General features: G+C 54.8%; 1 protein-coding gene across 2 annotated transcripts in view; it reads right to left on the reverse strand.

Annotated features, from left to right (window-relative positions):
• Positions 1 to 1276: 1276 nt before the first annotated feature.
• CACNG4 (calcium voltage-gated channel auxiliary subunit gamma 4) overlaps positions 1277 to 25779 on the reverse strand; it is a 60028-nt gene continuing 35525 nt past the window's right edge. The window contains exons 1-4 of one of the 2 annotated variants that reach the window (XM_070483467.1): positions 20700 to 21108; positions 14016 to 14099; positions 8445 to 8585; positions 1277 to 4242 (exon numbers count right to left, since the gene is read on the reverse strand). In XM_070483467.1, coding sequence (XP_070339568.1) covers positions 3704 to 4242; positions 8445 to 8585; positions 14016 to 14099; positions 20700 to 20733 — 798 coding nt within the window. In that variant the 5' untranslated portion in view covers positions 20734 to 21108 and the 3' untranslated portion in view covers positions 1277 to 3703. Of the gene's footprint in view, positions 4243 to 8444; positions 8586 to 14015; positions 14100 to 20699; positions 21109 to 25779 lie in introns of those variants that run through there. The other variant, XM_044745689.2, reaches the window with a different exon arrangement.

The raw sequence follows: 25779 nt of genomic DNA on the forward strand, positions 1-25779 counted from the left end.
AGGTCAGGGCATAGGTCTCTGCAAGCCCCTCTCCTGCCGTTGTAAGCATAAGGAGGTGGGTTTGTTACCCTCTGTGAGCACAGACTTCTGTTGCTGAGGTTGCACCAGCTGTTTTGTTGGAAGCTGCAAATTTTAAACCATCTGTATCAGGTGTATCTGCCCCGATCCCCCTCTGGATTCTAAGGTCCCTGAGCAGCCCTCCCATCCCCCGCCTGCCCCTCATCTCTAGGGCTGGGCAGCCAGGGGTACTATATTAGGAACCAGTGCAGGGAGCTGAGGTCACGTGGCTGGGTCTGAGCTCCCTGCTGGAAGGCCTCCCCCACTCCCCATGCCCATCTGCTTCCCCTCCCCCCAGGCCTCTCTTCTTTGCTCATTCCACACTAGGGACCCAGAACAAGACCCTACCCAAGAAGCTCGGCTCCCAGGGCGCCCGACAGTGGTCAGGACTAGGCTCTTGAACCTGCATGGAACTGGAAACGCCCGAGTAGGGTTTGGGGGCCTCCAGAGCCTTCAAAGAAAGCAGCAGCTATGTGGCAGCCTTGACCACCACCACCCCTCAGCCCAGGGCCACTGAGGGTAGGAACGCATGGGCCTCAGCCAGAGCAGCAGCTGAGGCAGGAGCCCTCTCACGGGGTTGAGGACACGGCCTGGCACCTGGATCGGCTGGACAGGTTTCTCCCAAATCTCAGTGCAGTGTGCATGGATACCATGAGACTCTCTACTTACAAGATCACCCACTCTCTCTCTTCTCCATTGGCCCACTGGATGTCAATGCCAGGGGCAACTTAGAAGCTTGTGTTGAGGATGACAGAGCCCCCATAGCATGGGCCTCTGAATCTCTGAATGACTGTGTGGAGCAGAGTGCCCCCCCCAACGCCCCAGCTGATTGCATTTCCCATGAATGAGAAATAAACTCTACTGTGTTAAGCCAGTCTGTGTTTGGGGCTGTTGGTCACGCTGTTAGCTACTCTAAGAAACACAAGTGAAGCACAGAATGGGGACTACTGGCCTGTCCATCTTCCAGCCCATCTGTGAAAAGGCACCTTGACAGCACCAACCAGAAGTTTCAAACCAGCCAGGGGTGCTGGGGAGGTGGACAGTGACCCAGATAAACGCCAGAGAAAATGGCCTTGACCAGCACAGAATCCACCCTCCCTTCTTCTGTTCCGGGAGGGTCCACAGTGTCCCCCAGACTCAGGGACACTGTGGACCCTAAGTGCCCACCAAGACTTGAGGGGAACTCTACCCCTCCCCCCACATCAAGAAGAAAACATTTTAAAAATGTTTTTATTTAATTAAAAAAACACAGAACTAACAACCCGAAACCAGTAGTAGGTACAGGATTCACAGGTGCTTAACTGGCAAAACACACAAGGGCTGGTTGGAGAGGGTGGTGGGTCGGGAGGATGGTGAGGAGGTGGGTGCAGGCCACCACATCTCCCCGCGGTGGGCACAAGGTCTCAGACCGACAGGCGGCAGGGAGGCAGCTCTGCCCCCTCCCCTGGGCAAGTCCCGGCTGGGATGTGGCGAGAAGGAGGGGGTGAAGCAGAGACGAGGGTCCTGGAGCCTAGCGTGGCGGTGGGGAGAAAGGCTGTGAAGACCAGGCGGTCTGAGGTTGTTCTGCTCCCTGCTCTTCGGCCCCTCTTTGTCACTTCTTTCTACTCTTTCTTGGTCCCTAGAGTGGGCCCCGTGTTCTCTGCCTGGGACTGGGCAAGAGGTAGGATTCATTGGAACACAGCTTTCTCCATGAAATGATAGAAACTTCTGGGGCGGCAGGTGGGAAAGTGGCTTATAAGGAAGAAACAGCAAGGCTGCCTTGCTTTTGGAAGTGACACAAGAAGTCTCGGGGCCTTGCTGGCTGATAGGTCCCCAGATTTCTCCCCCTTCCTTCTAGCCTGGTGGGATGCTATCATGGTGTGGAGGGGGTGAGAGGGGTGGGGGGTGGGGCAGGAGGGGGTGAGAGGGGTAGGGGGCCCACCACGGGGGCAGGCCACGAGCCCTGACACTCCAGCACTCACCGCTGTACATGCTTGGACAAACCACCGCACGAAGCCAACCTGGACGGGAGGAAAGGGTTTCGAGCAAGCACGAAGGGCCTGGCCCTGGGCGCCTCAGCTCGCCGGCACACGGGGCAGCCGGCTGGAGGCGGGACATGTGGAGATGTCCTTGCTGGGGATGAAGGAGGATGGAGATGACCGTGAGCCGGAAATGAACTCCCAGGGGCCAAGGCCACCCAGGGGCCCGTGAGCAGGTGGCTGAGGTAAGAATTTGCTTGTCACTTCTAAGTACGACAGCTACCGGGATCACAGACAACTGCTCAAGACTGGCTTACCAAGTCTCAAAAAGTAAGAAAGGATTTATCTTTAGAAAGCGCGTGTTTTATATAAAAGAGGGTAAGTTCCACGTTCCAGAGAGTTTCTCTTCTGACCCCGGACACGCTTCCTGTTTGCCTGGGTGGTGGTGGGGCGGCGGGGGGGCGGGGGGGGCTGGAAAAACGTCAAACATGGAACCTGCCTCCTCGGTTCCAGAGTCCTCAGGTGTCCCTCTTGAGAGTGAGGAGGGAGACAAACACAGCTTTTCATCCAGACTCCTCCGCTGAGCCCTTTCAGGTGGTGGCAGAATGAATTCCAGTAATTGGAGTGGGGGGAGGCGTTGCTGCTACTTCGTAAGACGAGGAAATGAATGGAACTTGCTCTCATGGCATTTATTTGCAGTAAATCATGGTGAGGAACCACCTAGGAAATGGATGTTTGTTCTGATTTTTTGGTCGCTGTTCACCCTCGGTCTCCCTTTCTTGTACAAAAGTTCAGGCTTCTGTAGCCAAACACCAGTGGGGTGGGGTGGGGTCTGTCCCCCCCGACCCCCCGAGGAGGGACGGGCTGCTCCTCAGGCCAGTGGGTAGGGACACAGCAAGAGGCCACATGGCCACCTTTCCTCTGACTCCTACTTCCGGACTCTCAAGTACAGTCAGTGCCCTTTCTGTGTGAGGCGGAAACTTCCAGAAGCAGATAGGAAAGCCAGCAACAGACTCCGGCCTTTACCTCATGCCCAGGCTGGCCAAGGCCTCCCCCAGTGTGGGTTCTTCCACCCGCCTCGGTCTCCTCAGGCTGAGGGAAGCTGGCCCCAGGACAGCACAAAGGCCAAGCACCAGCTGGCTGCAGGACTTTCTGCTCAGGATGACTGTTATTTCCACAACAGGCCACTGCCAGAGAGAGAGAGACAGACAGACAGACAGAGAGGAAGGGGGCGAGCTTCAGCTTCCTCGTTTCTGGCTCATGGACACAAGAACCTCAGGTGAAAAAGCAGCTGACTAGTGTCCAAAGGCCCCTGTGTGCCTGGTGGCTCAGGCCCGGGATAGAGGGGAGGCCCTGAGAGCCCAGCCTTCTGGCAACATCTGTCTCCAAGAGGGGATAATGGCTCAATTTTGTTTCCCAGGTTGGTCGAGGCTGTGCAGCCTCAGGAGAGCTCTTGGGCTTCCTGGGGGACTTCAGAACCCCTGGGGCCCCAAAACACCCTTTGTGAGGACAAAGTCAGCCTTCCACTCCTGATTCCTGTCTCCTGGTGCTTTCGCTCTAAGCCAGCTTGGGTTACTGTCTCGAGACCAGGGAGGGTTGGGTTTGGCTTCAGTCCACTGTTGGCCCGCCTACAGGGTCAGAGGCCCTCCTGTGGGATGCAAACGGCCATCCTTGGGAGAGAGGGGTGCTCACACGGGGGTCGTCCGCCGGTTCAGCATGCTGACGTGCAGGCCTTCCTTCAGGTCCTGCTGGAAGAAGTCATGCACCTGCAGGAAGCTGGCCTCCTGGTCGGGGCTGTAGCTGGCGGCCGTGGTCACCTTGAGGGGCTCCCTGGACAGCGTGTACATGGACAGCTCGCCCATGGGGATGGCCCCGGTGATCTTCAGGCCCACCGGAGACGTGTCCCTGGAGGGCGAGGCCTCGGTGGACCTGGAGCTGGACCTCGAGCGCCGTCGCCGGTACCTGTAGCTTGGCATCCTGGCATAGGGAGACGAGGAGGGAGCCTTAAGGAACTCCCGTTTGGTCTTAAATCTCAACTCTTTATTTTTCTCAATGTAAATGTTTACAGCCAGGACGCCCACGGTCTCAGCCACAATGAAAGACAGGGCTCCGAAGTAAAAAGACCAGCCGTAGTTGTAATGGTTTTTTTTGTCTTCGTCGCGCTTGTCGCTTGGGTCACCGGTGTTGCTGGAAATGTAGACGATGATGCCTATGATGTTACTGAGGCCTGAGAGGGAAGCAGGAGGGGGCAAGAAGGAGAGAGGCAGAGGTTAGACCCAGAGCGGGACAGCGGACAGGCGGGCGGAGGAGGGGCTGGCGGCCACTCCCCCCTTTGAAGGGTATTGCTTTATTCTGGTTGCTAACTTTTCTTTTAGTAATTAATTTTGAACGGGTAATAAAGTACACAGTTCAGATGAGGTACACAAGAAGACACAAGCTCTGAGCTACGCAGTTCCCCTCCTGAAGGCGGCTACTAGGAATTTCTTTCTTCTGTCTTTCTTATGTCCAGTCTCACTCGCTCGCTTTCTCTCACACACACACACACACGCATACACATATATCTATTTTTTTTCTTTGCACAATACTCTGTCCCCTTGCCTTTTCACTTAATGGTCCATCTGAGAGACGGCTGTTTATCAGCAAAGGAGGAGCTGTCTCTGTCTTTCTAACTGCACGAGGCGCCCACTGCATGGACATCTAGCCAGGCCTCTGCTGTGCACACTGAGGTGGCTTCCAGCCCTCTGCTATGACAGATTTGCCACCAACATCCTTGAGTCCACAGCATTCCATGAGTACAACTGTGGGATGAATTCCTTGAAGTGAAACTGCTGTTTCACTGGGTACGTGCGTTGAAAAACTGAAAAATAAACTTTTATTTCAGAGAGCTCCTTCCTAACTCCCCCCACGCCCTGGTTTCTCCTATTAACATCTTACAATACGGAGTTCCTTTGTTACAACCAGGAAACCCACCTGGTCCATTTCCACTCACCCGCCTCTAGACTTTACTCAGATTTCATTGGGGTTTCCACTCATGTCCTTTTTCTGTTCCAGGATCCATCCAGGGCACCATGTTGCGTTTAGGGTTTTGAGTTCTGACTCACCGCCCAAGCACCCTCCACAGGGGCACAAACTGGCTCAGCAGCCTATAACTCATATTATCAAACTTCTGGATCTTTGCCAACCTGGGAGGTGAAACACAGCCACTGGCTGCTGTGTGTATTTGATTTTCTCTTCTTACAGGTGAGGTTGAGCAGGGCCGAGCTGCCTGGGTTTGAATCCTGGTTTTACCCACTATCAGCTGTGGAACTTTGGGAAAATTACTCACCTCTCTGTGCCTCAGTATCTTCATGTGCAAAATGGGAGGTGCAGTCGCACGCATTTCACAGGGTAGATGTGAGGATTAAATGAGCTAATAGAGACCAAGCGCTTATAACAGTGCCCGGCACCCAGTGAGCGAGCTTTAACTTCTATGATAATCTCCCATGTTGTATTGTGAGGCTACGCACTGCCCATGTCCTTTGTCCGTTTTTCTACTGCACCGATCGCAGTGTGGATGGGTTAGAACATTTCCTGCTAAGGGGACCAGAGATCCTGCCTGAGCAAACTAGTTGTAGGTTTTGACTCCTTGCCCTCCTGCTGTGTTCCAGGAGAGGCTTCACTGACACGGCTTTTACTCTAACGGTTTACTTCCTTTGTACCCTTCTCTCTCGTCCCTTCTCTCCCTGCCTCCCTAGCTTTGTCTTTCCTTCCCCGCCCCGTATTCAGCACAAGTCATAAGAATGCTCCTTAGACCATGACCCAGCTAATCACATTTTCCCAGAGAAGTTATTGTGTCTTCTTCTGACTCTCCCAGCCTTCAAACAGAACCTCTTCTGAGGCTCCGAGTATTTTCCACCTAGAATTCCGTTTTTTTTTAAAGATTTTATTTTATTTTTTATTTTTCCTTCTTCTTCCCAAATCCCCCCAGTACATAGTCATATATTTTAGTTGTGGGTCCTTCTAGTTATGCCCTGTGTGATGCCGCCTCAGCGTGGCCTGATGAGTGGTGCTAGGTCCACACCCAGGATCTGAACCAGCGAAACCCTGGGCTGCTGCAGCGGAGCCCTTGAACTTAACTGCTTGGCCATGGGGCCGGCCTCCCACCTAGAATTCTTTATGAGTGGGTCTTACCTCCCTGCTGGGGTTGGACTGGGCGGGGGCCTACACGTGACCCTGGCCTGCAGCAGCCTCAGCCCACGATCAAAGCTCCATGAAGCGGGAAATAAACAGAAACAAGTGAACATCCCCTTGTTTGCCTGTTGTCATTGCTTCTTGTTGCCGCCACATCCTCTCCTCTAAGGATGGACTCATGTTTTTAGCTGAGTGGGCTCCACAGCCCCTCTGGTGACCTGGAGTGTCTGGATATGCTTTTGAAACGGTCCCTTGGGGGAACACGCAGCTGCAGGGGGCACCTTGCTGTGGAGGCTGATGGCCCTGGATGCAGCCTGTGTCTTTGCCACCTGGCTGCCTCCTCAGGGGCTGGGTGAGGCGGTGGTGCTCACAGAGTAGCTGGCACAGCGGCCGGCTGGTGTCAGCCTGAGTCTTCTTTCCCTTCCTCGGGATAGGGAAGGTGACAGTGTTTAAATGCCACAGCAGGGACTTCTTTAATGATTCACCCCTTGAGAAATCTGACTGCTTGAAGGAGGAGAGAGAATGGGGTGTGTCCCCGCCCTCTCACCTCTGCCTCTGTTCTGGGAGGAAAGAAGGGAAGGGACAGGGACTTCGCCAGGAACGAGGTTGGTGCTTCTTCAGAAGGAGACCCTAAACACAGGCCCCCCTTCCCAGTGTACACACACACACACTGCACGTGTTCACACACACCACACTCCCCGGACACACGTGAACACTGCACACGTACATACACGCTACACTTCTCAGACACACACACACTCCTGACACAGCTGCATCCCCCTCAGATACACATGTATTTATTGCCCTGGAGGGAAACATGGGCTGAAGTGATGAGAAGAAGCACAAGAACTGGACCCCGGAGCCCCGGCTCTGCTGACCTGGCTCTGAGATTTCAAGCCAGTCCCCTAACTGCTTTGGCTGTCAGTGTCACGATGTAAACAGCGGTCGTCTTCCCTCTCCAGGAGAAACCATGAGAAGACGAGATGCAGATGAGGATGACCAGTGGGCACCCATGTGGGTCGGGCACCATGAGAGGCCGTTCCCCATCCTTGGCCAAGGAGGCACGGCCACCACCGTTAGTGGAATTCTCTTTATCACCATCACGGTACCACTGGACTGCTTTATGATGCGAGACCACGCACAGAGAGGGGGCAGGGCATGGTTGGAGCTCAGGCCACCCCCCCACACTGCTCCACCTCCCCAGTCTGGTATAAGAAAGAAGACACTTTGAAAGAAAAACCACTGTTAGGATGGTGCAAGGAGCTATGATAAGAATTTAGGAAGGAATTGCCAAGCTTCCTAACATTTCTTGCATTTATTTACTGGAAGGAGGCCTAAGAATCAGGCGGCTCTTGTTTCTCCTGACAGGGACCCCCGAACTCCATGGGTGCTGCCCGGAGCCTCAGGGTGCTACCAGCTGAGCTTTGCCAGGGTTGGCAACCTCTCCACCCTCCCCCAGCGACTCAGGCCAGAAAACCTGGGTTTTCCGCCAGACTGTGTAAATCATCTACCAGCCACTAACCCTCTGTGAGACCCACTTCCAGCCTGGATTTCTTCCACTTCTGCAGCGGCTAGACACGCACTGAACTGTCTCCATCGAGCCTCAGAGGGGCGATGGTGTGAAGCCATTTTGGACCCATTAGGCAGGGGGTACGTTACTGTCACCCAAGGCTCCGTGGGTTTTCACTGGGTCGCAGTGGGGGTAGCTCTGAAGTGCTGCTGTCCGCCCCTCGGCCGGGAGAGTCAGGCGGTCAGGATGGGCAGGCATCCCTAGCCCTTTGGCTCCCCCTGCCCCTGCACACTGGCCTTCTCTGCTTCCTCTGCATCCCTTCACCCTGTCTTTACCTCATCATCTCCTTCCGTGGGTCCCTCTGGGTACCTCCCGGACCCCTGACTCAGCCAGGCTCCCTCTTACAAGCGTGTAGGGCACCAGCACTGCCTCCTTGTGGCACTTTGCACGCCTGTACTTAATCACGTTTTTTCAATTGAGGTGAAATTCACCTAACATAAAATTAACCCTTTGAAGTGGACAATTCAGTGGTATTTAGTGCTTTCACAAGGCTGTGCAACCACCACTCCATCTAGTTCCAACATTTTTGTCACCCCAAAAGGAGACCCCGTACCCGTTAAGCAGTTGCTCCCCACTCCCCACCGCCACACGCCAGGACTTTTGAAGTTAATCATGCATGGCAATTTTACGCTCTGCCCCCGCACCAGGATGCACGCTCTGGGCAGCGGGGACCAGGGCGGGCAGCTCACCTGCAGCCACAAAGAGGATGCCGGCACTGAGGATGATGTTGTTCTTGCGGCTGTAGAACCTCCCGGCGCCGATGCAGAGCCCGCCGAGCAGCAGCAGGATGGTGCTGAGGATGGGGAAGACGCTGGAGGCACGCACGATGCCTGGGTAGGGCAGGAGAGCAGCAGAGACGGCGGTGAGGCCCCTGCCCTCCTGGGCATGGCCGCGAGCCCCGAAGCTCCAGGCCCTTCCCCAGACTTTGAAGATTCCCATCAGGCCCCGGAGACCCGTGGTCGTGGCCCAGGCCTGCGGGGACTCCCCCCAGATGCCAAGCAGCCTTTAGCCATATCTGCGCAAGCCTTGCTTAGGGTCTCCCTGGGTGTGGGTCACACTTCTGCCAGCCAGAAGAGAAGAGGGCCCCTTGGTGGCACCAGGGAGGCCATAGTAACAGCCATGAAAACACTGTGCCACCTCCCATTTGGACGACACCTCATGGCCCACTGAGCCCTTTCATGGACACCTCCTCCATGAAGCCTCTGGAAGGCTGGGAAGTGGCGTCTGTGAGAGGCCGCTCTGAGGGGTGGTTGAGGACACAGGCTTTGGCATTGTGGGGGTCTGGTGCAGGCCCTGCTCTGACATGCTGGCTGTGTGGCCTTGGTCAAGTTACTTGACCTCTCTAAAACTGAGTTTCCCCATCGGTGGAGCACAGTTCCTAATAGTACCTACGTCCTACAGTTGGTTTTGTACATATAAGGGGCTTAGCACAGGGCCTGGCCACAGCACGCACTTCCAAAGTGACAGCCTTTATCTCCATCATCATCATCATTGTTATTGCCACCAGGTGACAGATGAGGACGTGGAAGCTCAGGACCTCCTGAGGTCACAGAGGAGGTGGCTGGACAGAGTGGGACATGTGTGGACTGTGGTGTCCAACAGAGCTAGACTTGCCCTTTTGCTCTGCCCCTGACCAGCGGGGTGCCCAGGGCAGTTCACTTCCGGCCACCTCAGTCCCCTCTTTTACAACGTGGGGCGAGCAGGAGTACCTTCCCGCAGGTAAGGTGCCCCGAAAGCTACGTCCAAGTCCTAACCGCCGGTGCCCAGTAACGGGACCTCATTGGGCAAAAACATCTTTGTGGATGCGACTAGGATAAGGATCTTGAGATGACACCGTCTTAGATGAGGGTGGACCCTAAATCCCAGGACATTCCCCATAAGGGAAGAGCAAAATATGCAAGCAGGAGAGGACACACAGGGGAGAAGGCGCGTGAAGACGGGGGCAGAGACAGGAGGGAGGCAGCCCCAGGTTGAAGAGTGCTGGAGCCACCAGAAGCTGGGAGAGGCAAGGCCAGGTCCCCTGCTTGAGGCCATGGGGGGAGCATGGCCCTGCCAACCCCTCCCTGAAGACGCAAGGCCTCCACACCGTGAGCATAGACATCCGTGGTTTTCAGCCTCCCAGCTTGTGGTGCTTTGTGGTGGTCACCCTGGGAAAGAAGACCCCACCTGCGGGGCTGCTGTGAGAATCTGATGGGATAAGGCACGGAAACACTCAGCAGGGGCTTTGAGCATGTGCTCCCCGTTCCTTAGCATCTGGCTAGGGGGAAGGGCAGGAGGAAGGGGAGGGGCACGTGAGGAGGAGCCCTGAGCTCAGCCTTCCCAATGCGCCTGCAGGTCTCCCAGCCCAGCAGAAATCCCGGCTACGTGGACCCTTGGTGGCCCTGGCAGGGGACAGTGAGTGGGGAATGCTGGCAGGCGCCAACCTCCTGAGCCAGCTGAGCCCTTTTGCGGCCTTTCAGCCTCTGAAGGCGGCGTTTGTCTCCTTTTTTGTAAGCCCCCCAGTGTGTGCCCCTGCTTCACAGAGAGGGGTTTGTTTGGGGCATTAAATGAAGCTCTTCTCTCAGGCTCCCCCTCCTCCTCCCTGTGCCTTCTTGCAGCCACAGGCTCTGGGAGGCGGTTTCCTGTGGGCTTCTGAAACGTGCCTCTGAGCTGTGCCGGCCACAAATGCTGGGATCAGGTCCCCTCGATGCCCCAGCTCTACAGACAGGTCAGAGGGGCCGGAGAGAAGGGAGCCCAGTGCCTCTAAGGTCACTGAGGCTGGGCCTGGCTCAGAGCCACCCATCCTGCCCAGATCAGTCACATGAGCACCTGTCCTTTGCCACATGGGCTCATTCCGGAGCTCTGGATGTGTGGACAGCAGCCGGGGCTCACCCAGCAAACAAGCGCAGGGCTGAGCTCCACCAGTGGCGCAGGCTGGGGCTTGCACAGAGCTGAGGGACAAGTGGGGCTGACGTCCAGCCCCTGCCCTGTGGCCAAATCAAGCCCTGGTGAGCATCTGCCTCTGCCCAGAGGATGGGCACCTCTTTTTAACGCACCCTCAGGCACACCGTGGACTCTCAGCAGCCCGGACACCAGCACTCTGAGGCTTAGCACAGAAATCATGCACCTAACCAGAAATGCAGAATCTGGAAAAGAGGCACCAGGCCCAGAGCAAGATGAGCGGAAACCCCTGGAGGCAGTGGGCAGGTGGAAGAGAAACGGCAGGCAGGGTACGGAGTGGTGACCCCCTCCTGTGGATCTACGCATCTGGCGGGGATCTACGCATCTGGTGGGGTCCTCATTAGAGCCCAGAGGCCATCAGGAAACCCTGCGACAATGACATAACTCAACACAAGCCCGGTTTCTCTAGAAGGCTTCAGAATGCACAGCTGGAGGGTTGACTGCTCTTGAATTGCTGCAGATGGGTGTGAGAAGCGCAGCTGCTGGCTGGCGCCCCATGCCTGGACAGCTGAGCTGCCACTCCAACAGGCTCTCCCACAGGCAGGCCTCCATGGAACCTTCTGTGACCTTCTCCACCAGAATGTCAGCAGCAGGAGGGCAGAGCTCTGCTTTGTTCGCTGCTGCATCCCACGTGCCTAATACAGCGCCCAGCGCATAGTAGGCCCACAGTAATTTTTTGTTAAATGAGTGAATAAACATGAATTCTCAGGAACCCTCGTCTCCTGCAGACATCAGGCCCCAGAGCTTGCTCTCCTGAGCTTCGACATATTCTCAGGATCAACCGTCTCGACAGAGACCAGAGGACCGAATACTGGGGAACACAGGCCAGATGGCTGTGGTGACCGCGACCTCGGCCTGTCCCTCTGGCTCCAAGCTCACAGGTACCGCACTCTGGAGCTCAGTTTCAGGGCCAATTCTCCCTGCTTCTGCAGCCTCTCAGTGGAAAAACACCTCCTTGTTGGCGAGTTGGCTCTGCCTTGCACCCCAATTCCACCGGCACCTGTGGATCACAGGTCCCAAAGACCTCACCCCTCTCTCCTTCAGACGTCTCTGGGCTTGTTCATGAACCTGGCTGGTCTCCCCACAGCCTACGCTGGAGTAGAACATTTCATTCCCAGACGAGCTTGAACTGCTGTTGCACTGTCTCCACCATTTTATTGGGGAAAATCGCTGCCGGGGCCCTTCCGGCCCTCATGCCCTCCCCTGGGCACTGCTGCTGGGGTTTCAGGACAGCAGGAGCGGAAGCTGGGTGGATGAGAGCACGGCACACTCTGGGTTTGCCCCTCCGGACCCTCGCTCCATCTCTCTCCATCCTGCTCTGGGCCCCGGGAGGTCGCCACCATGGACCGATCGCCTGCTCCCTTGACTCGGCTTTGGGAGGAGAATTCAGGCTTCCTTCCTGCGGGCTGCAGATGAGAGGGCTGCATTCCTTTACAAGGGCCATAGCTCCTGCCAGGCTGCCCTCCTCCAGGTTCCCATACCTGCCTCCCTCACCTGTTCAGGCCTCAGTGTGTAAGGGCTCCTGCTGCAGCCAGCCCGGTGTGCTCACCATCCTTGCCAGTTGCCCTTAACCTTGCCCACACCTTTGTAAACAGTCCTTCACCAAACACCCTTCATTCGCTCCGTCTGAAGATACCATCTGCCTCCTGCTGGGACCTCAGGAAGCCACATCGTCTGACCTCTAGGCTGATGCACCATGAGGCCAATCCAGAAAGAGATCCCAGAACTCTGGGGACCATGGTGGGGACAAAGGCAGGGGAGTAAAGAGGAAGAGGCAGCATCAATGTCCATAACCTCAGGCAAGTTCAAGAGGAGAATGGTTTGTTTCTCCAGTGCCTCCTGCCTCAGTCCCAGGGTTAGTAAGTGTGGAAAATACGCCCCCAGAGCCTCAAGAACCGCCTGCTTGTCCTGCTTGGAACAGAGAAGGGCAGGTTCGGAGTCAGGGCTGATTTTCAGTTGAGCCATCCCCACTGGGCTGTGTACCATGGGCCACCCTAGAAGGCTGTGCAGGACACGCACTGTACAACTTGAAAGGTGTCATTTATACCACAGTCTAGGCAAGTGGCATCACTTCCGTTGTGCAGTGTGCAACCTGCACAACCATTTGTGGTGGTCCTATGGGACATCATTTGCTTGGTTCAGTGCTGGTCCCCTGAAAGCAGAAAGAGACGACAGGCAGGAGGAAGAGGAGAGCGGGGAAGGCTGGGAGGCAGATCTGGCCAAATTATGGCAGGGTCTGTGCCTGGCCAGAGCAGCCTGACACTGCCACATGTTCCATGGGAACTACACGCTGTTCTATTTCACCAGATGACTCAGAACCCAAATCCTTTCTCTTAGAAAAAAATGATCCATAAGCAGGTGCAGAGTGAATTGTGCTCCCTCTGAGGACACTGGTATCGATTCTCCATAAATGAAGCCAGGCCTGAGCCCCTGGGGAAGCAGCTGTGCGCAGCTCTGCGTGTGCCTTGGCTAATGTGGAGGGGAAAGCGATTTTGAAACGGTGCTGTTGTTCCCATTCCCAGGCTTCTTCCCTGGCTGCCACCGCATCCTTCCTCCCAGGGAGGTACTCACAGGCCCAGGGATGAGATCTGGATTTAGGGCATGGGGCTGGCTTTGTCCTCTGGGGCTGAGTGTGCACTGTGACTTCCGGGCTCCAGTCAGGGGGCCAGCCCAGCCACAGGACCCGGGCGGGGGCCGGGGCTCCAGGGGCCGCTCATGGGCAGAGATGGCGGCTCTACCAGTTGGTGCTGCAAATGCTGAAGGCCCACATATCAGAGGCTGCTTCTGCCACCCTCCTTGCCTTCTCCCACAGGCTGTCTGGCAGTGCACCAGGCTGCCTTAGTGCGCAGCTTAATCTCATTTTTCAAGAACAGAGCTGAGTGTGTATGGAGTTGGGTGGGCAGGTCCAGTGTGGGCAGGGCTTGGGGTGCACACCCCCCAAGGATGCTCACCCGCACAAGCCTGTGTCCTGAACCCCTTTGCCCCCGGCCCAGCGGCGGCAGTCAGCTCCCCCAAAGCTGGCCACGCCCAGCAGCCCTGGAGACTGGACGCCCACACCCACATCTGCTCTTCCCAGGCCTCAGTCTGCCCAGACTTGGGCCTAGCAGCCCAAGCTCCCCTGGGACACCCAGCATGACATGGCGGCGTTGAACAAACCTCCATCCTCTGAACTAACAATTGCTGAATCAGAAAGGGAGTGACAAGAGCAGCCACGAAAAGCAGCCCCCTCCACCCCCACAGGGCCCATCTTCCCTCCAGCCGCCTCCTCGCCCCCCGCCCCCCTCGGCACGCAAAGGAAGCCAAGGATTCTTGACACTCACGAAGGAGATACTCCGAGCTGTCATGGTCATAATCATTGTCCTCTGGGAAGTGATTGATCCGGAAGCAGTGCCCTTTATAGATCCCTGGAGGCAACGAGAGGAAAAGAATGCTGTAAATGTTCCACGGGCTCACGCGTCCATTCATTCCAGACTCGGTTACTGCGTGCGCCAGGCTCTGGGCACCCTGGCACTGCTCAGGTGTCCCTGGTCTGGTGGGGGGTCGGGCACACACACAGAGAACGTCCACACAGTTTCCCAAAGGTGACCATGTCCTTTATGGTCCCCGTCTGGATACCTGAGAGGGTGAAAGGACACACTATCAATAACATGCAGGGATAAGAGGCATCAAGGAGCAGTGCCCTGGCAAGCGGGATGGGCAAGCCCCCTACCCAAGGGGGCTGCGGAGCCACGTCTTGAAAAACACTGGGAACAGGAGGGGGCCTTCTGGGTAGAGGAGGAAGCCGTGAAAAGGCAGGGCTGAGCAGGGAGCCTCGTGTGTCTGGAGAGCGGTGGGAAGCTCGATGCAGCGGGAGCTTAGAAGGACATGTATCGGGGGCGGGGCTGAGGCTGAAGAGGGGGCTGGAGGCCGTATGGGGGGCTGTGGGTCAGCTAAGTCAGGACGGAATCTGCCCCCGAGGTGTCTGTCTGTGTCTTGTCCTCTCTCTCAACCACAGTTATGGCGAATCCCTCCAAAGGTACACGCCTGACTGCAATAATTGACATGATTCCAATCCCTTCACTCAGTGTGATGGAAGGAAGAGAACATGGAGCAAGAGAAACTTCCGGAAAGGCCCAGACCATTTCCTGCCTGGCTTCCCCTCCCCACTCTGAGAAGTAGCCGTCACAGGGTGGGAGACTGAGGTTCAGTAACTGCAGGAGGACAGGCCAGTCTTCCCTTCCAGAATCTTCCATCTAGCTCTCCCAGCCCCTGCTCCCCCTGCATGTGGGAATGCCCAGAACTGGACATGGGCAGACAGGGGTGGCGCACGGGGTGTCAGGAGCGGCCCTGCCAGCCAACATGCCCAGCCCCCGCCCACCCCGAGGTCAGCCCTCCCGCTCCGGCAAGGAGTTCATCTCAACACCCCCGCAGGGCCCGGGCGGAGGCTGTTTCCAACTGGGGCTGATTTTGTTCTGCAGCTGCTGCCTCGCTGGCCTCCTGCAGTCCAGCCTGACCTCTGGGTCAGGAGCACAATGTCGGAAGCAGAGCCCGTGTCAGACCAGCATCCTTCTCTCGGGACTTCAATGGGAGAGGGCTCTGACAAGCCCGGGGCACACTGCTCCTCCACCTGTTCCCCCGCTGCCTCCCCGAGTTGTCCCCTCTGCCGGGCTCCTTAGCTGCTGCCTCCAGAGAGCTGGGGGGCTGGGTAAGGACCCTGCTTCCTGAGGGCCCACAGGCCTCGAGGGCCACTGGTGGATGGCTGGGCTTGGTCAGGGATGGTGGGAGACAGAGGGAGGGTCTCAGAGGTGATGTTTTGAATGGGACATGCTTTGACAGTGCTCTCTGTGCCAGGTCAGGCATGAAGAACTTAGTCAGCCCCCCTCAGTCTCCTCGTCTGTGGACTGGGGATACCCCCAGGCCTTATCCCCAGGGGATCTCAGGAGAATCGCACAAGACAAGACTTGAAAGGCGCTGATGGTTCTTGGCCTGTGATGGCTCAGGGGAGGTTCATTGCTGTTGGATCTAGAAATCACCCATCTTCTGCGTGAGTCCTTGCTCTTTCGTGAGTGGCTGAGTCGGTGGAGAAGCACAAGTGTTTGTGAGCGAGAAAAAAGAGCGGCCGGTGTCAGGAGGGCTGGAGGTGGGGGCACGGAGGCCAGAGTGAGCCAGCCACGGCCACCCCTCACTCCTGGCTCCCACACCCCAGATTTAAGATGCGTGTAGAGAAACAGAGCAGGCGTTTTCCGTGTGGGTGGGCTGGGTGGAGCTCTCTGCCATTCCTCACCCCCCCACCCTTGCACCCTTTTTTGGGCTACTTTATGCGTCTAAACAAAATCACCAAGTCACACCTGCTTGTTAGAACAAGTCAAACCGTAAGAAGTTGAAAAAGCAAAAGTAAACAATCTCTCTCTTCAGACTTGTTTTCTAGCAGTCAGCGGTCTCTTTACTCAGTTTCCCCCATGCTGACATCTTGCAAAGCTATATTCACAGCCAGGACACTGACATTGCTACAGTCAAGACACAGAACATTCCACCCTGCCAAGGATCCCTCATGCTGCCCTTTTATGGCCACACCCACCTCTCCCTGATCCCCAGCCCCTCTTTGACCCACAGCAACCACTAAGATGTTTTCCATTTGCACAGTTTTGTCATTTCAAGAATGTTCTAGAAATAGCATCATATAGCATAACCTTTTGGGGTTGGCTCTTTTCACTCAGCATAATTCTCTTCAGATCCATCCCAGTTGACATATGTATCAACAGTTCACTCCTTTTTATTGCAGAGTAATATTCCATGGCATGGATGTACCACAGTTTATAACACCTGGATTGTTTCCAGCTGTTATATTCACAGTTTCCAGCTATTTCTAATAATGCTGCTATAAACATTCATGCACAGGTTTTTGGGTGAACCTAAGTTTTCATTTCTCTGGGATGAATGCCCAGGGGGCATTACTGGGTCATATGAGAGCTGCATGCTTAGTTTCATAAGTGGCTGCTAAAGTGATTTCGAGGATGGCTGTCCCCCTGTTTTTAAAATAGAATTATACACTCACTCTGTAACCTGCTTTTGTCATCTAGCAATACTTACAAACATCTCTCCTGGTCAATACCTATAGATTTAACTTAAAAAAAACCCTTTTGCTTATTTTTAATAAAAAATAATGAGTTGATACCAATCAAAAGTTGCTGAAAATCCTGGACAGGAACAGCATAGGGACCAGGGGAATAAAGCTTGCTCCAACACTGATGAGGCTCAAAGAAAAATAGCTTCGGCAGAAATGAGGAAGCCATATATTTATATATTCAATCAAAAACAAAGCTCAGGTTTGGAAACATTAGCTTGCATACAGATACGTTTGCTCCAAATGCTCCTCCAATAGATTTTGCTAACCTTTACTCTAAATTAGGGTGTCATTTTCTGTTTGATAGAAATAAAACTGTCCCAACATATTAACTCACCTTTTAACACACTCTTTTTATGGCTGCATAACCATCCATAGTTATGGTTTATCAATTCACCTATACCACAGAAATAGACACTGCCCTTTCTGGGGGTGGTATATACACATGAGGGATCCCACCGCATGGAATTATGCGCAAAGATACACATGCACTCGGCAGCCACTCTTCCACTGACTCCTCTCCCTTCCTTTCTTCTCTCCCTTCCTCCTCCTACACCAGGCTCTTCTGCACAGACTGAAGGAAAGGGCCTTGCTGTGGGTTGAACTGTGTCCCCCCAAAGGATACGTTGAAGTCCTAACCCCTGGCACCTGTGAATGTGACCCTATTTGGAAAGAGGGTCTTGAAGATGCATTCCAGTTCAGATGGGGTCATACCGGATTAGGGTGGGCCCTAAATCCAATGACTTGCATCCTTACAAGGAGAGCGAAATGTGGAGACAGACACACATGGGGGAGGAGGCCATGTGAAGACAGCGGCAGAGACTGGAGTGACGCATCTGCAAGTCAAGGATGCCAAGCATCGCCGGCAGGCACCAAAAGTAATAGGCGGCAAGGAAGGATTCTACCCAGAGTTAGAGACAGCGTGGCCCTGCTGACACCTTGATTTTGGACTTCTGGCCTCCAGAACTGTGAGAGAATAAATTTATGTCATTCTACGCCACCTGGTTTGTGATAATTTGTTATGGCAGCCCTAGCAAACGAACAGACACGTGTGAGAGGTAATCAACGTGCCCCATTCACGCGTCGCTGGAGTCCAGCCTTGCAGGAAGGCAAACCGACGTGTTAGGCCTTCCTGCTCCTCTGTTAGCTCCAGGCGCCCATGGGCGACATCTAAGAAGCCATGTTGACTGGGAATCTGCAAAAGCATCTTCTTGTTGAGTGTGCTGCAATGAAACTCATGCAATCTCTCAGATCCAGGCTTCCAGGCAGCTTCGCCAGTCATCTGGTGCAGGTCCCCACCAGGGACTGAATCCTCTTCCAGGTACCTCCTATTTGAGGACTGCCAGTGGTGGGGACCTCACCATCTCCTAAGGCACTCCATTTTCAAACAGCTTTAAGTTCCTGAAAGGTCACCTGTCTCTACAACACTCCACCCACCGGTGCTACTTACAATCCCGGGGAATTAAAAAAACCCTTTATGTGCCAACCCTTCAAATCACTGACGAGAGGAATCGTGTCTATGGATGGAAGCACAAGCTACTTTTCCAACTGTCCAGGATTTGCAGGTGAGCCCAAAGCTGAGGACAAGAGGTGACCTACAAGCGGCCAACAGCTGGGGCCAGGCTTTTCCCCTGGCCATCTTATTAACAGGCAGGAAGCCTGGCCCCACTCTCCCATCGACCTTACCCCCACCCCCAGTCTAAAGAAGTGGGCACTGTGGAGGAGGAGGGCAGGAGTTTTCTTTGGCACATGGACAGTGAAAGAGATTGCTTCCTGCCCCTAGAGTTAAGAATTTGGGTATTTCCCCTAAATGAATGTCCCCTCTAGGTCAAATATCTTCAGTTCCTTCAGCTATTTCTTTATTGATGGTTCCAAGATCCTTCTCCAGCCTAGCTCCCTTCTCTGGGTCAGCTCCCAGCTCTAGGTGCCCAGAAGCACAGCACCCACCACCTAACTCAATGGTCCAGGTGGGTCTGAGCAGCCCAGAGCACGGAGGCGCTGCCCCCTCCTCTCCTCTGGACCCCGTGCTTCTGTTAATGGGACCTGGTGTTCTGTTGACTCAGTCTCCCAGGATTTTTTCCCAGGAGGTGCCTCACCTCCCCCAACCTGTTTTTGTCGAGTGGAGTGTTTAGTCCTAAGGACTTCACATTTATCCCTGTCAAATTTAATTTTGTTAGCATTGGCCTAAGGCATTTAATAGGGAGAAAATTAATGGCTGATGTGAGAAATAAGAGAGAAAGCTATTTCCAATCCACTTTACATGTGTTTTCTCTTCGTGAATGGGCCATTTGCTGTGTTATCTATTATGTGATATTTAGGGCAGTTAATTTTGAGATCCTGGACCGGCCAACCGGCAGGAATGCTGAGGCACTCTGGGGTCGCTGGCCTCTGCCCCCAGAGACATCGTGGCCCTCTCTTTCCTGAGGGTCAGGAAGCCACCTCTGTAAAGAGACTTGTTAGTCACGTGGCCCCAGGCGAGTTATTTCTTCCTCTAGCCCCCCCGGCTCCAAGATTATAGGACGATTATGTGGAAAAAAGGTACAGCAGCGTGTGCATATGTTAACATATCCATTCCTCTAGATACATCATCAACCACTTTGTTAAAGGTGTTTCTGTAGGCATAGGAAACATCTGGAAAGAAATATCCCAACATGTGTCCACTGTTTTATTTCTGAGTGACAGTGTTATGAGTGAATTAAAATTTTCTTCTTTACATTTTTTTCTGAATTTTCTCCAATGTCTGAAAATGAACCAATAAAGCTTATTAAAAGAAAGAAAAGACACCGAATCTTTGATTCTAAGTGAAAATGTGGTGGTGCATCTGAAATGACCACAGATCCTCTCACGGTGAGCGGGGTGAGCTGTGGTGGAGGGAGGGTGGGCGGGCAGCATTTTAGCCTCTGGTGGGTGAATCCCCCTCTGGGCTGTGATGGTCTTGACCTGGGGTTATGCCCCTATAGACAGTGAGGGTGACCAACCCCCAGGACTCGGGGTTATGGGGACATAGGACTTTCAGTGCTAAAACTAGGAAAGTTCCAGGCGACCAGTATGAGCCGGTCACCCTCTGAGTCATTTCAGGGCTGCTGGCATCTGACATAAATCTCCATAGTGGGCCACCTCAGAGGTCTGTCGTAATTAAGGGAATTCCGGAGAAAAGAATGTTAGAAGGTGACTTAAGAATAACGTTGATCTTTTGTGTAATCCTTTCTGCTTGCAAAGCATTTTCATAAGCACGACTTCATTTAATCCTCACAAACACCCAAAGCAGCAACAGACACCCTCTGCCCCACCTCATACTTCTCTGCCCACCTTTTACTCCAGCCACTCATCGATGCAGCAACCAGCTCCATGCAGGCGTCACCTGCCGATGCCTCGATTCAGCTGCACCAATTATTTCTTGCTATTTGCCCACGGCCCTGGGCAGGCTACCCTGGGGAACTGCACTGCACACATGCATGAGGAATTGGAAGTTTGAAGGACTAGGACCCCCCATAGTAACCTTTGAGCAGGAGGATGGGAGCTGGTGGATAAATGTTTCCATCTTCCATCCCCTGGGTCCATTTTACCTGCTGCCAGGTGGGTTCCAGCAGGACCAAGCCAAGCGATGATCAACTCTGGGACGCCCCTTGCACTGGCTTTGCCTCTATCTCAGTTTCACTGTCTCCAGCCTCCCCTGTGCCCGCTCTCTAGGATGGCCACCCAAGACACAGCACCTGCATGCAAGCCCTGGGCCCAGGCTAAGATGAAAGCTAATGTGCTGGGCCCATCCGATGCATCAGCCCACTTCATCTTTGTAACAACACTCCTTTGACGATGGAAGAAAGAGGCTTAGACATGTTGACAGACATACTTTCACAAGCCCCACTACCGAGGCCCCACTCCAAACGACTAGGCATTCTACCTGATGCCCTGAAGGAAAGTCTTCTTTGCCCCATTTTAAAGAAGAGGCTCAGGGGACACCGGGAGTGCACACGGCAGAGTCGCAGCTCCTGGAATCCAGCTTGCTGATGTCTCTTCAAGGGTTTTTCCCACACCACCCTTCCAAGAATCCTCTGTGAATGCAGGAAAGGGTTCTACTGCAGGGCGGGCTGCTGGTCCTCCTCCCCGAGACAGATCAGGAAGTGAAACCAGAGAGCAACCAAGAGCGCGGGGGCAGCTTCAAGAGAACGGCTTCCTGACAGTGACGCAGGAGGCGACGGCGTCTCCAGGCCTCGGAAAATGCCACTGTGGATCGACGGGGTCCGATGGAGCCGCAGAGAAGGAGGCCCAGGGTGGCAAGGCCCCTCTCAGCTCCAGGACGGGATGGGTGTGAATATACATCAAAAGGGGGAGGCAGGAGAGGGTGCTGTCAGGCTTTTCCTGTTCATTCCTGCATCCTTCATTCCCCCACAGGATTCATACTGCGCACACACTTCTGTGCCAGGCATGTTCCAGGTGCTGGACCCACAGGTCTGAGTCAGGCAACATCCTTGCCCCCACGGAGCAAGCTCCCACTCAGGGGGAACTGACAACACAGGAAGATAAGATAAATGACTCTCAGTACCATTACAGGGGGCTACACACGGTGGAAGGCAGGGGAAGGGACCTGAAGCACTTTAGATGAGGGGCTCCCAGTTGTGGCTGAGCTCAAAGCTGAGGTTGGGGCTTAGGTGTGGGGCTCACATCCAGGAACAAACACCCCTTCGGGGGCTGGTCAGAACACCCCTGTCATCCTCATCCTCCCAGGTCAATATGAGGAGCAGAAAAACCCACATGAGGTCCAGCTGCTGAGAAAGGCTGCCCAGACCGGAGGAGGAGATGAAGGTGAGAGCCACATGTGGGCCAAACATTCCACCAGCTTCATTTGCATCATCTCAATCAAACGACATTTTTTTCTAAACCCTATCAATTTGGATTGCATGTGTAACAATCAGAAGTGGCTGTCTTCTAACTAGTCCGGATCTGGGAGGTTTCACTGGACTATACACTGTGAACTGGGTAATCGAATGCCAGTCACAGCCCAGGTCCAAGGGCCAAGTGGACCACGTCCTTATCTCAGAGTGGGGCATGTGGGAGGAGCTCAGAGTGCACCTGTGCCTCCCTGTCCTGGTGCCCGTCAGGTGCCTTTGACTGGTGCCTTCCCTAAGCTGCTTGTCTGTGAGCCTGGCCCCCTACCCTAAGCCTAACCTCTCGCAGGAAGGGCCGGAACAGCCTAGCAGGACTGGAGGGCTGTATGTTTCCAGGAGGATGCAGGCCTTTCCAGAAAGGACCCCGGACTTGGTGGAGACAGTGAAGAAGTGAGGAAGGGCAGGGCTTTGGCCCGGCTGATGGGTGGGAGCGGGGGAAGAGTGTTATCCGCACAGTAAGAACAACCCTGAGGGTTTACTCAGCACCTATTCTGTGCCAGGCACTATTTTAAGCAGCTGACATTTATTAACTCACTTCACCTTCACACTAACCCTGTGAGATAGATAGGCTTACCGATGCCATTTGCTACTAAGTCCCCCAGCCGGGATTTGAACCCAGGGCGCCCCAGTTTCAGAGTCAGTGCCTTCACCTCCCACACTTTAGAGGTAGAAGGATGCTGTGTGTTCTCAGAGCTGCAAGCAGTTCTGATTGGCTGGAGCGTGATGGGGAAGTGTGGGTCCCCGACACTTTTTATTGGCGGGAAACCTTGTGCTCCCAGGCTCTTGGGCTAAGGGCACTGGCTGCTGTTTGAGGCTGGATTAGCCTTTCACTGGAAGGTGGACATGTTCAAGCAGGAGGCATGGCAATCCAGGGCCCACACCAGTCAGGACAGCCTGTGGTCAGGGAGAAGGGGGCGTGAGGGCAGAGCTCAGCTAGGGCGGAAGATTAGGGCTTTTGAGAGGTGCCGACGTGTACAGAGGGGTGCTGTGGTGGTCTGCGCAGGCAAAGGGCACTGGGAGCAAAGGCGTGCAGGAGGCCAGCCTTGTGTTCCAGAACCCGGGATGGCCTGGCACGGGTGGAGAGCAGCACTGGTGATGGAGAGGCAGGAGAGGTTGGGCTGGGGGTGGGGGGTCTCGCATGGCAGGCTGAGAAGATGGGACTGTACAGCCTCGGTCTGGGTGACTTGAGGGTGGAAAGCCTTGGGGGGGGCGGGCAGCTGCCACTCCTGAAGGGAGCAGCATGGGGTGAGGGCGGCAGGGAGGTATAGAAAGAAGGCAGCACGGAGCAAGAGCAAGCAGCGCATTTGGTGTGGGGAGACCCTGGTTCTTGTCCTTAGACGTGTTTGCAGATGAGGCACTGGGGGCCAGGATGGAAGTGACTTGGCCAAGAGCATTCCGGTGCAGAGAGGCAAGGTGTGTTCGTTGCTAGGGCTGCCTTAGCAAAGTACCGCAAACCGGGTGGCTTAACCAACAGAAATTCACTGTCTCCCAGTTCTGGAGGCCAGAAGTGTAAGGTGAAGGGTGGGCAGGACTGGTTCCTCCGAGGGCTCTGCGGGAGCGTGTGCTCCAGGCCTCTCCCCTGGCTTCCAAGGGTTTGCTGCCATCCTCGGCATCTCCTGGCTTGTGGAAGCACGCTCTCGATTCCCGCCTTCATCTTCACACGGTGTCCTCGCTGCGTGTGTGTCTGCCTCCAAATTCCCCCTTTTCATAGGGACACCAGTCATTCTGGATTAGGACGCACCCTACTGACCTTATTCTAACTTGATCAGCCCCATAGAGACCTCATCTCCAAACACAGCCACATTCTGAGGTACTGGGACTACGACTTCAACCTGAGCATCAGAGCAGACACAGTTCTGCCCATAACACAGGGCGAGGAGATGGCGCATGGGCCAGGTGGCCAGGCCAGCACTCCAGGCCGCCACCAACAAACCCGAGGCCCCAGCTTTCCCCCACCCCCAGAGCTCTTAGCCCTGCCCTGCCCCCTGCTCCCACAGTCCCCCTCAGAGACCCCCTCATTACTCCTCCACTTCCATGCCTGTCTCCAAAGAACCCTCCTAATAACTGTGATTTCCCAGCTGGCACGCTGTGGTGTCCTCCTGTGGCTGGCCTCTCTCCAGGGGCAGGGAGGCCGGCTGTGGGGAAACCACTCCTTGGGTTCCTATAGAGAAACTCCAGGCTCGGAGAGGCAGTGTGGGCTGGGCTGGACTTTCCTGGGGGAGCCCTAGCTCCCTGACTTGTGGCTCTCTGTGAGACCCTGTTAAGCCACTATGACCTCCACTTCCTTCATTGGGCTTACTTTTTTTTTTTTTTTGAGGAAGATTAGCTCTGAGCTAACATCTGCCGCTAATCCTCTTTTTGTTTTTGGCGCTGAGGAAGACGCCCTGAGCTAACATCTGTGCCCATCTTACTCTACTTACTCTACCTTACAGCATGGCTTGACAAGCAGTATGTAGGTCCGCACCTGGGATCGGAACCAGCAAACCGTGGGCTGCTGAAGCAGAACGTGCGAACTTAACCACTGTGCCACTGGGCTGGCCCCTCATCGAGCTTACATTTACTGAGCACCTGCTGTGCGCTAGATGCTGGGAACTCAGAGATGCGGCAGAGTCCCTGCTCACTAAACACTCACGTCCTCTTCTTACTGGGCACAGGGCTACACTGTATTTGTCAGCTTCCCTTGCAGTTAGATGTGGCCATGTGACCGAGCTGGCAAATGCAACGTGAGCAGAGGTGACGTGCGCCCTTTGTGGACAAGGCTCTAGGGAATTGGCGTGCCCCTACAACGCCACTGCCTTCCCCACCAGCCACAGGGAGTGGTGGAGCCACAAGGCTGCAAGGGCCTGGGTCCCTGAATCCCACTGTGGAGGGAAGCTGTCCACTAGGAGGACCACGCACTTTGAGCTGTTACACGAGCAAGAAATCCACTTCTGAATGAGGAGTCCAGAGTTTTGGCGAGCACGTCATTGAGGAACGCGGCCTAGGCTGCAGAGCAGAGGTCAGGAAGGCTCCTCCTCTCCTGGGAAATGCGGAAGCAGCCTTACAATCTCTCAGAGCTGAAGTGAGGCCCAATGAGACCCATGTTGGTCTAACCACTTCGAGAAGGACAGATCCTGAGGATGTCGCAAGGGTGAGTATATAGTTTTTAACTCCTTGTTTCTTGGAGATGCCTTCAGACCGGACTGGCGTCCGACTGGAGTGTGGGGAGGAGCCCTCCATGTCGGCTCCATGGTCAAATGCCTGGGCTTGGGGGCCTGGGCAGCCTCTTTGGGCCATGGTGACACGACCACCAGCACCTTGCTCACACGTGCTCTTTTCTCCTTTCGATGGCCACAGATTAGAGTCATTGAGGTGCCTCATTCTCCCTACAGGACACATTTGGGGTCTTCTTTTGATAGATACATGGTTCATCCATTCAACCCTTTGCCCCTTCTTTCTTTAATTCAGCATTCATTTACTGATCCAGGCCCTGTGGGAATCCAAAGATATGGGTCCTGACAGCAAGAGCTTCCAGCCTCGTTGGGGAGGTGAGTGTACATGTCACCTTAGAACAGGAGATGCAGTGACACGCGCTGCGAGGGAAGTGGCAGGTTCGCGGAGCTTCAAAGAACAAGGGGTAAGTGATGGATGGGGGTGCCTGGGACAGCTCTGGGAGGGGCTGGAGTCCACGCAGAGCTGGAGAGTAGGTAGTAGTTGACATATGGTGGCTCACGCAGAGGAAAAGCCCGGAGGCATTTTGGGGAGTGAATTTCTGGAAGAGAGCATGCAGGGGAACTGGGGGCTAGACGGGAAGGAGTCTGAGGCTCAAAAAAGTAGGTGGGGCTGCAGTCATGGAGGTGGCCTGGATCACCCTGTAAGGGGACTGGATTTCACACCATCAGCCCTGAGGTGCCACCGTGAGCTTTCCTGAAGCTCGAAAAGTCTCCTCATGACTAATGCAGGGAGCTCCAGTCCCTCGTGGCATCTGCGATTCTATTCCCAGCCTGGCTGGGTGTCATTTGACCTGTTAGGTTTGAGAGCCTCGCCCTGGGACCCCATGGATGTCTTATTTCAGTCCCAGAGGAGCCCAGCTGCCTGGGAGATTGCAGGCTGTGC

The sequence above is a fragment of the Equus asinus genome, chromosome 13 (assembly GCF_041296235.1).
Source record: "Equus asinus isolate D_3611 breed Donkey chromosome 13, EquAss-T2T_v2, whole genome shotgun sequence".
In the NCBI taxonomy this organism is placed as follows: Eukaryota; Metazoa; Chordata; class Mammalia; order Perissodactyla; family Equidae; genus Equus; species Equus asinus.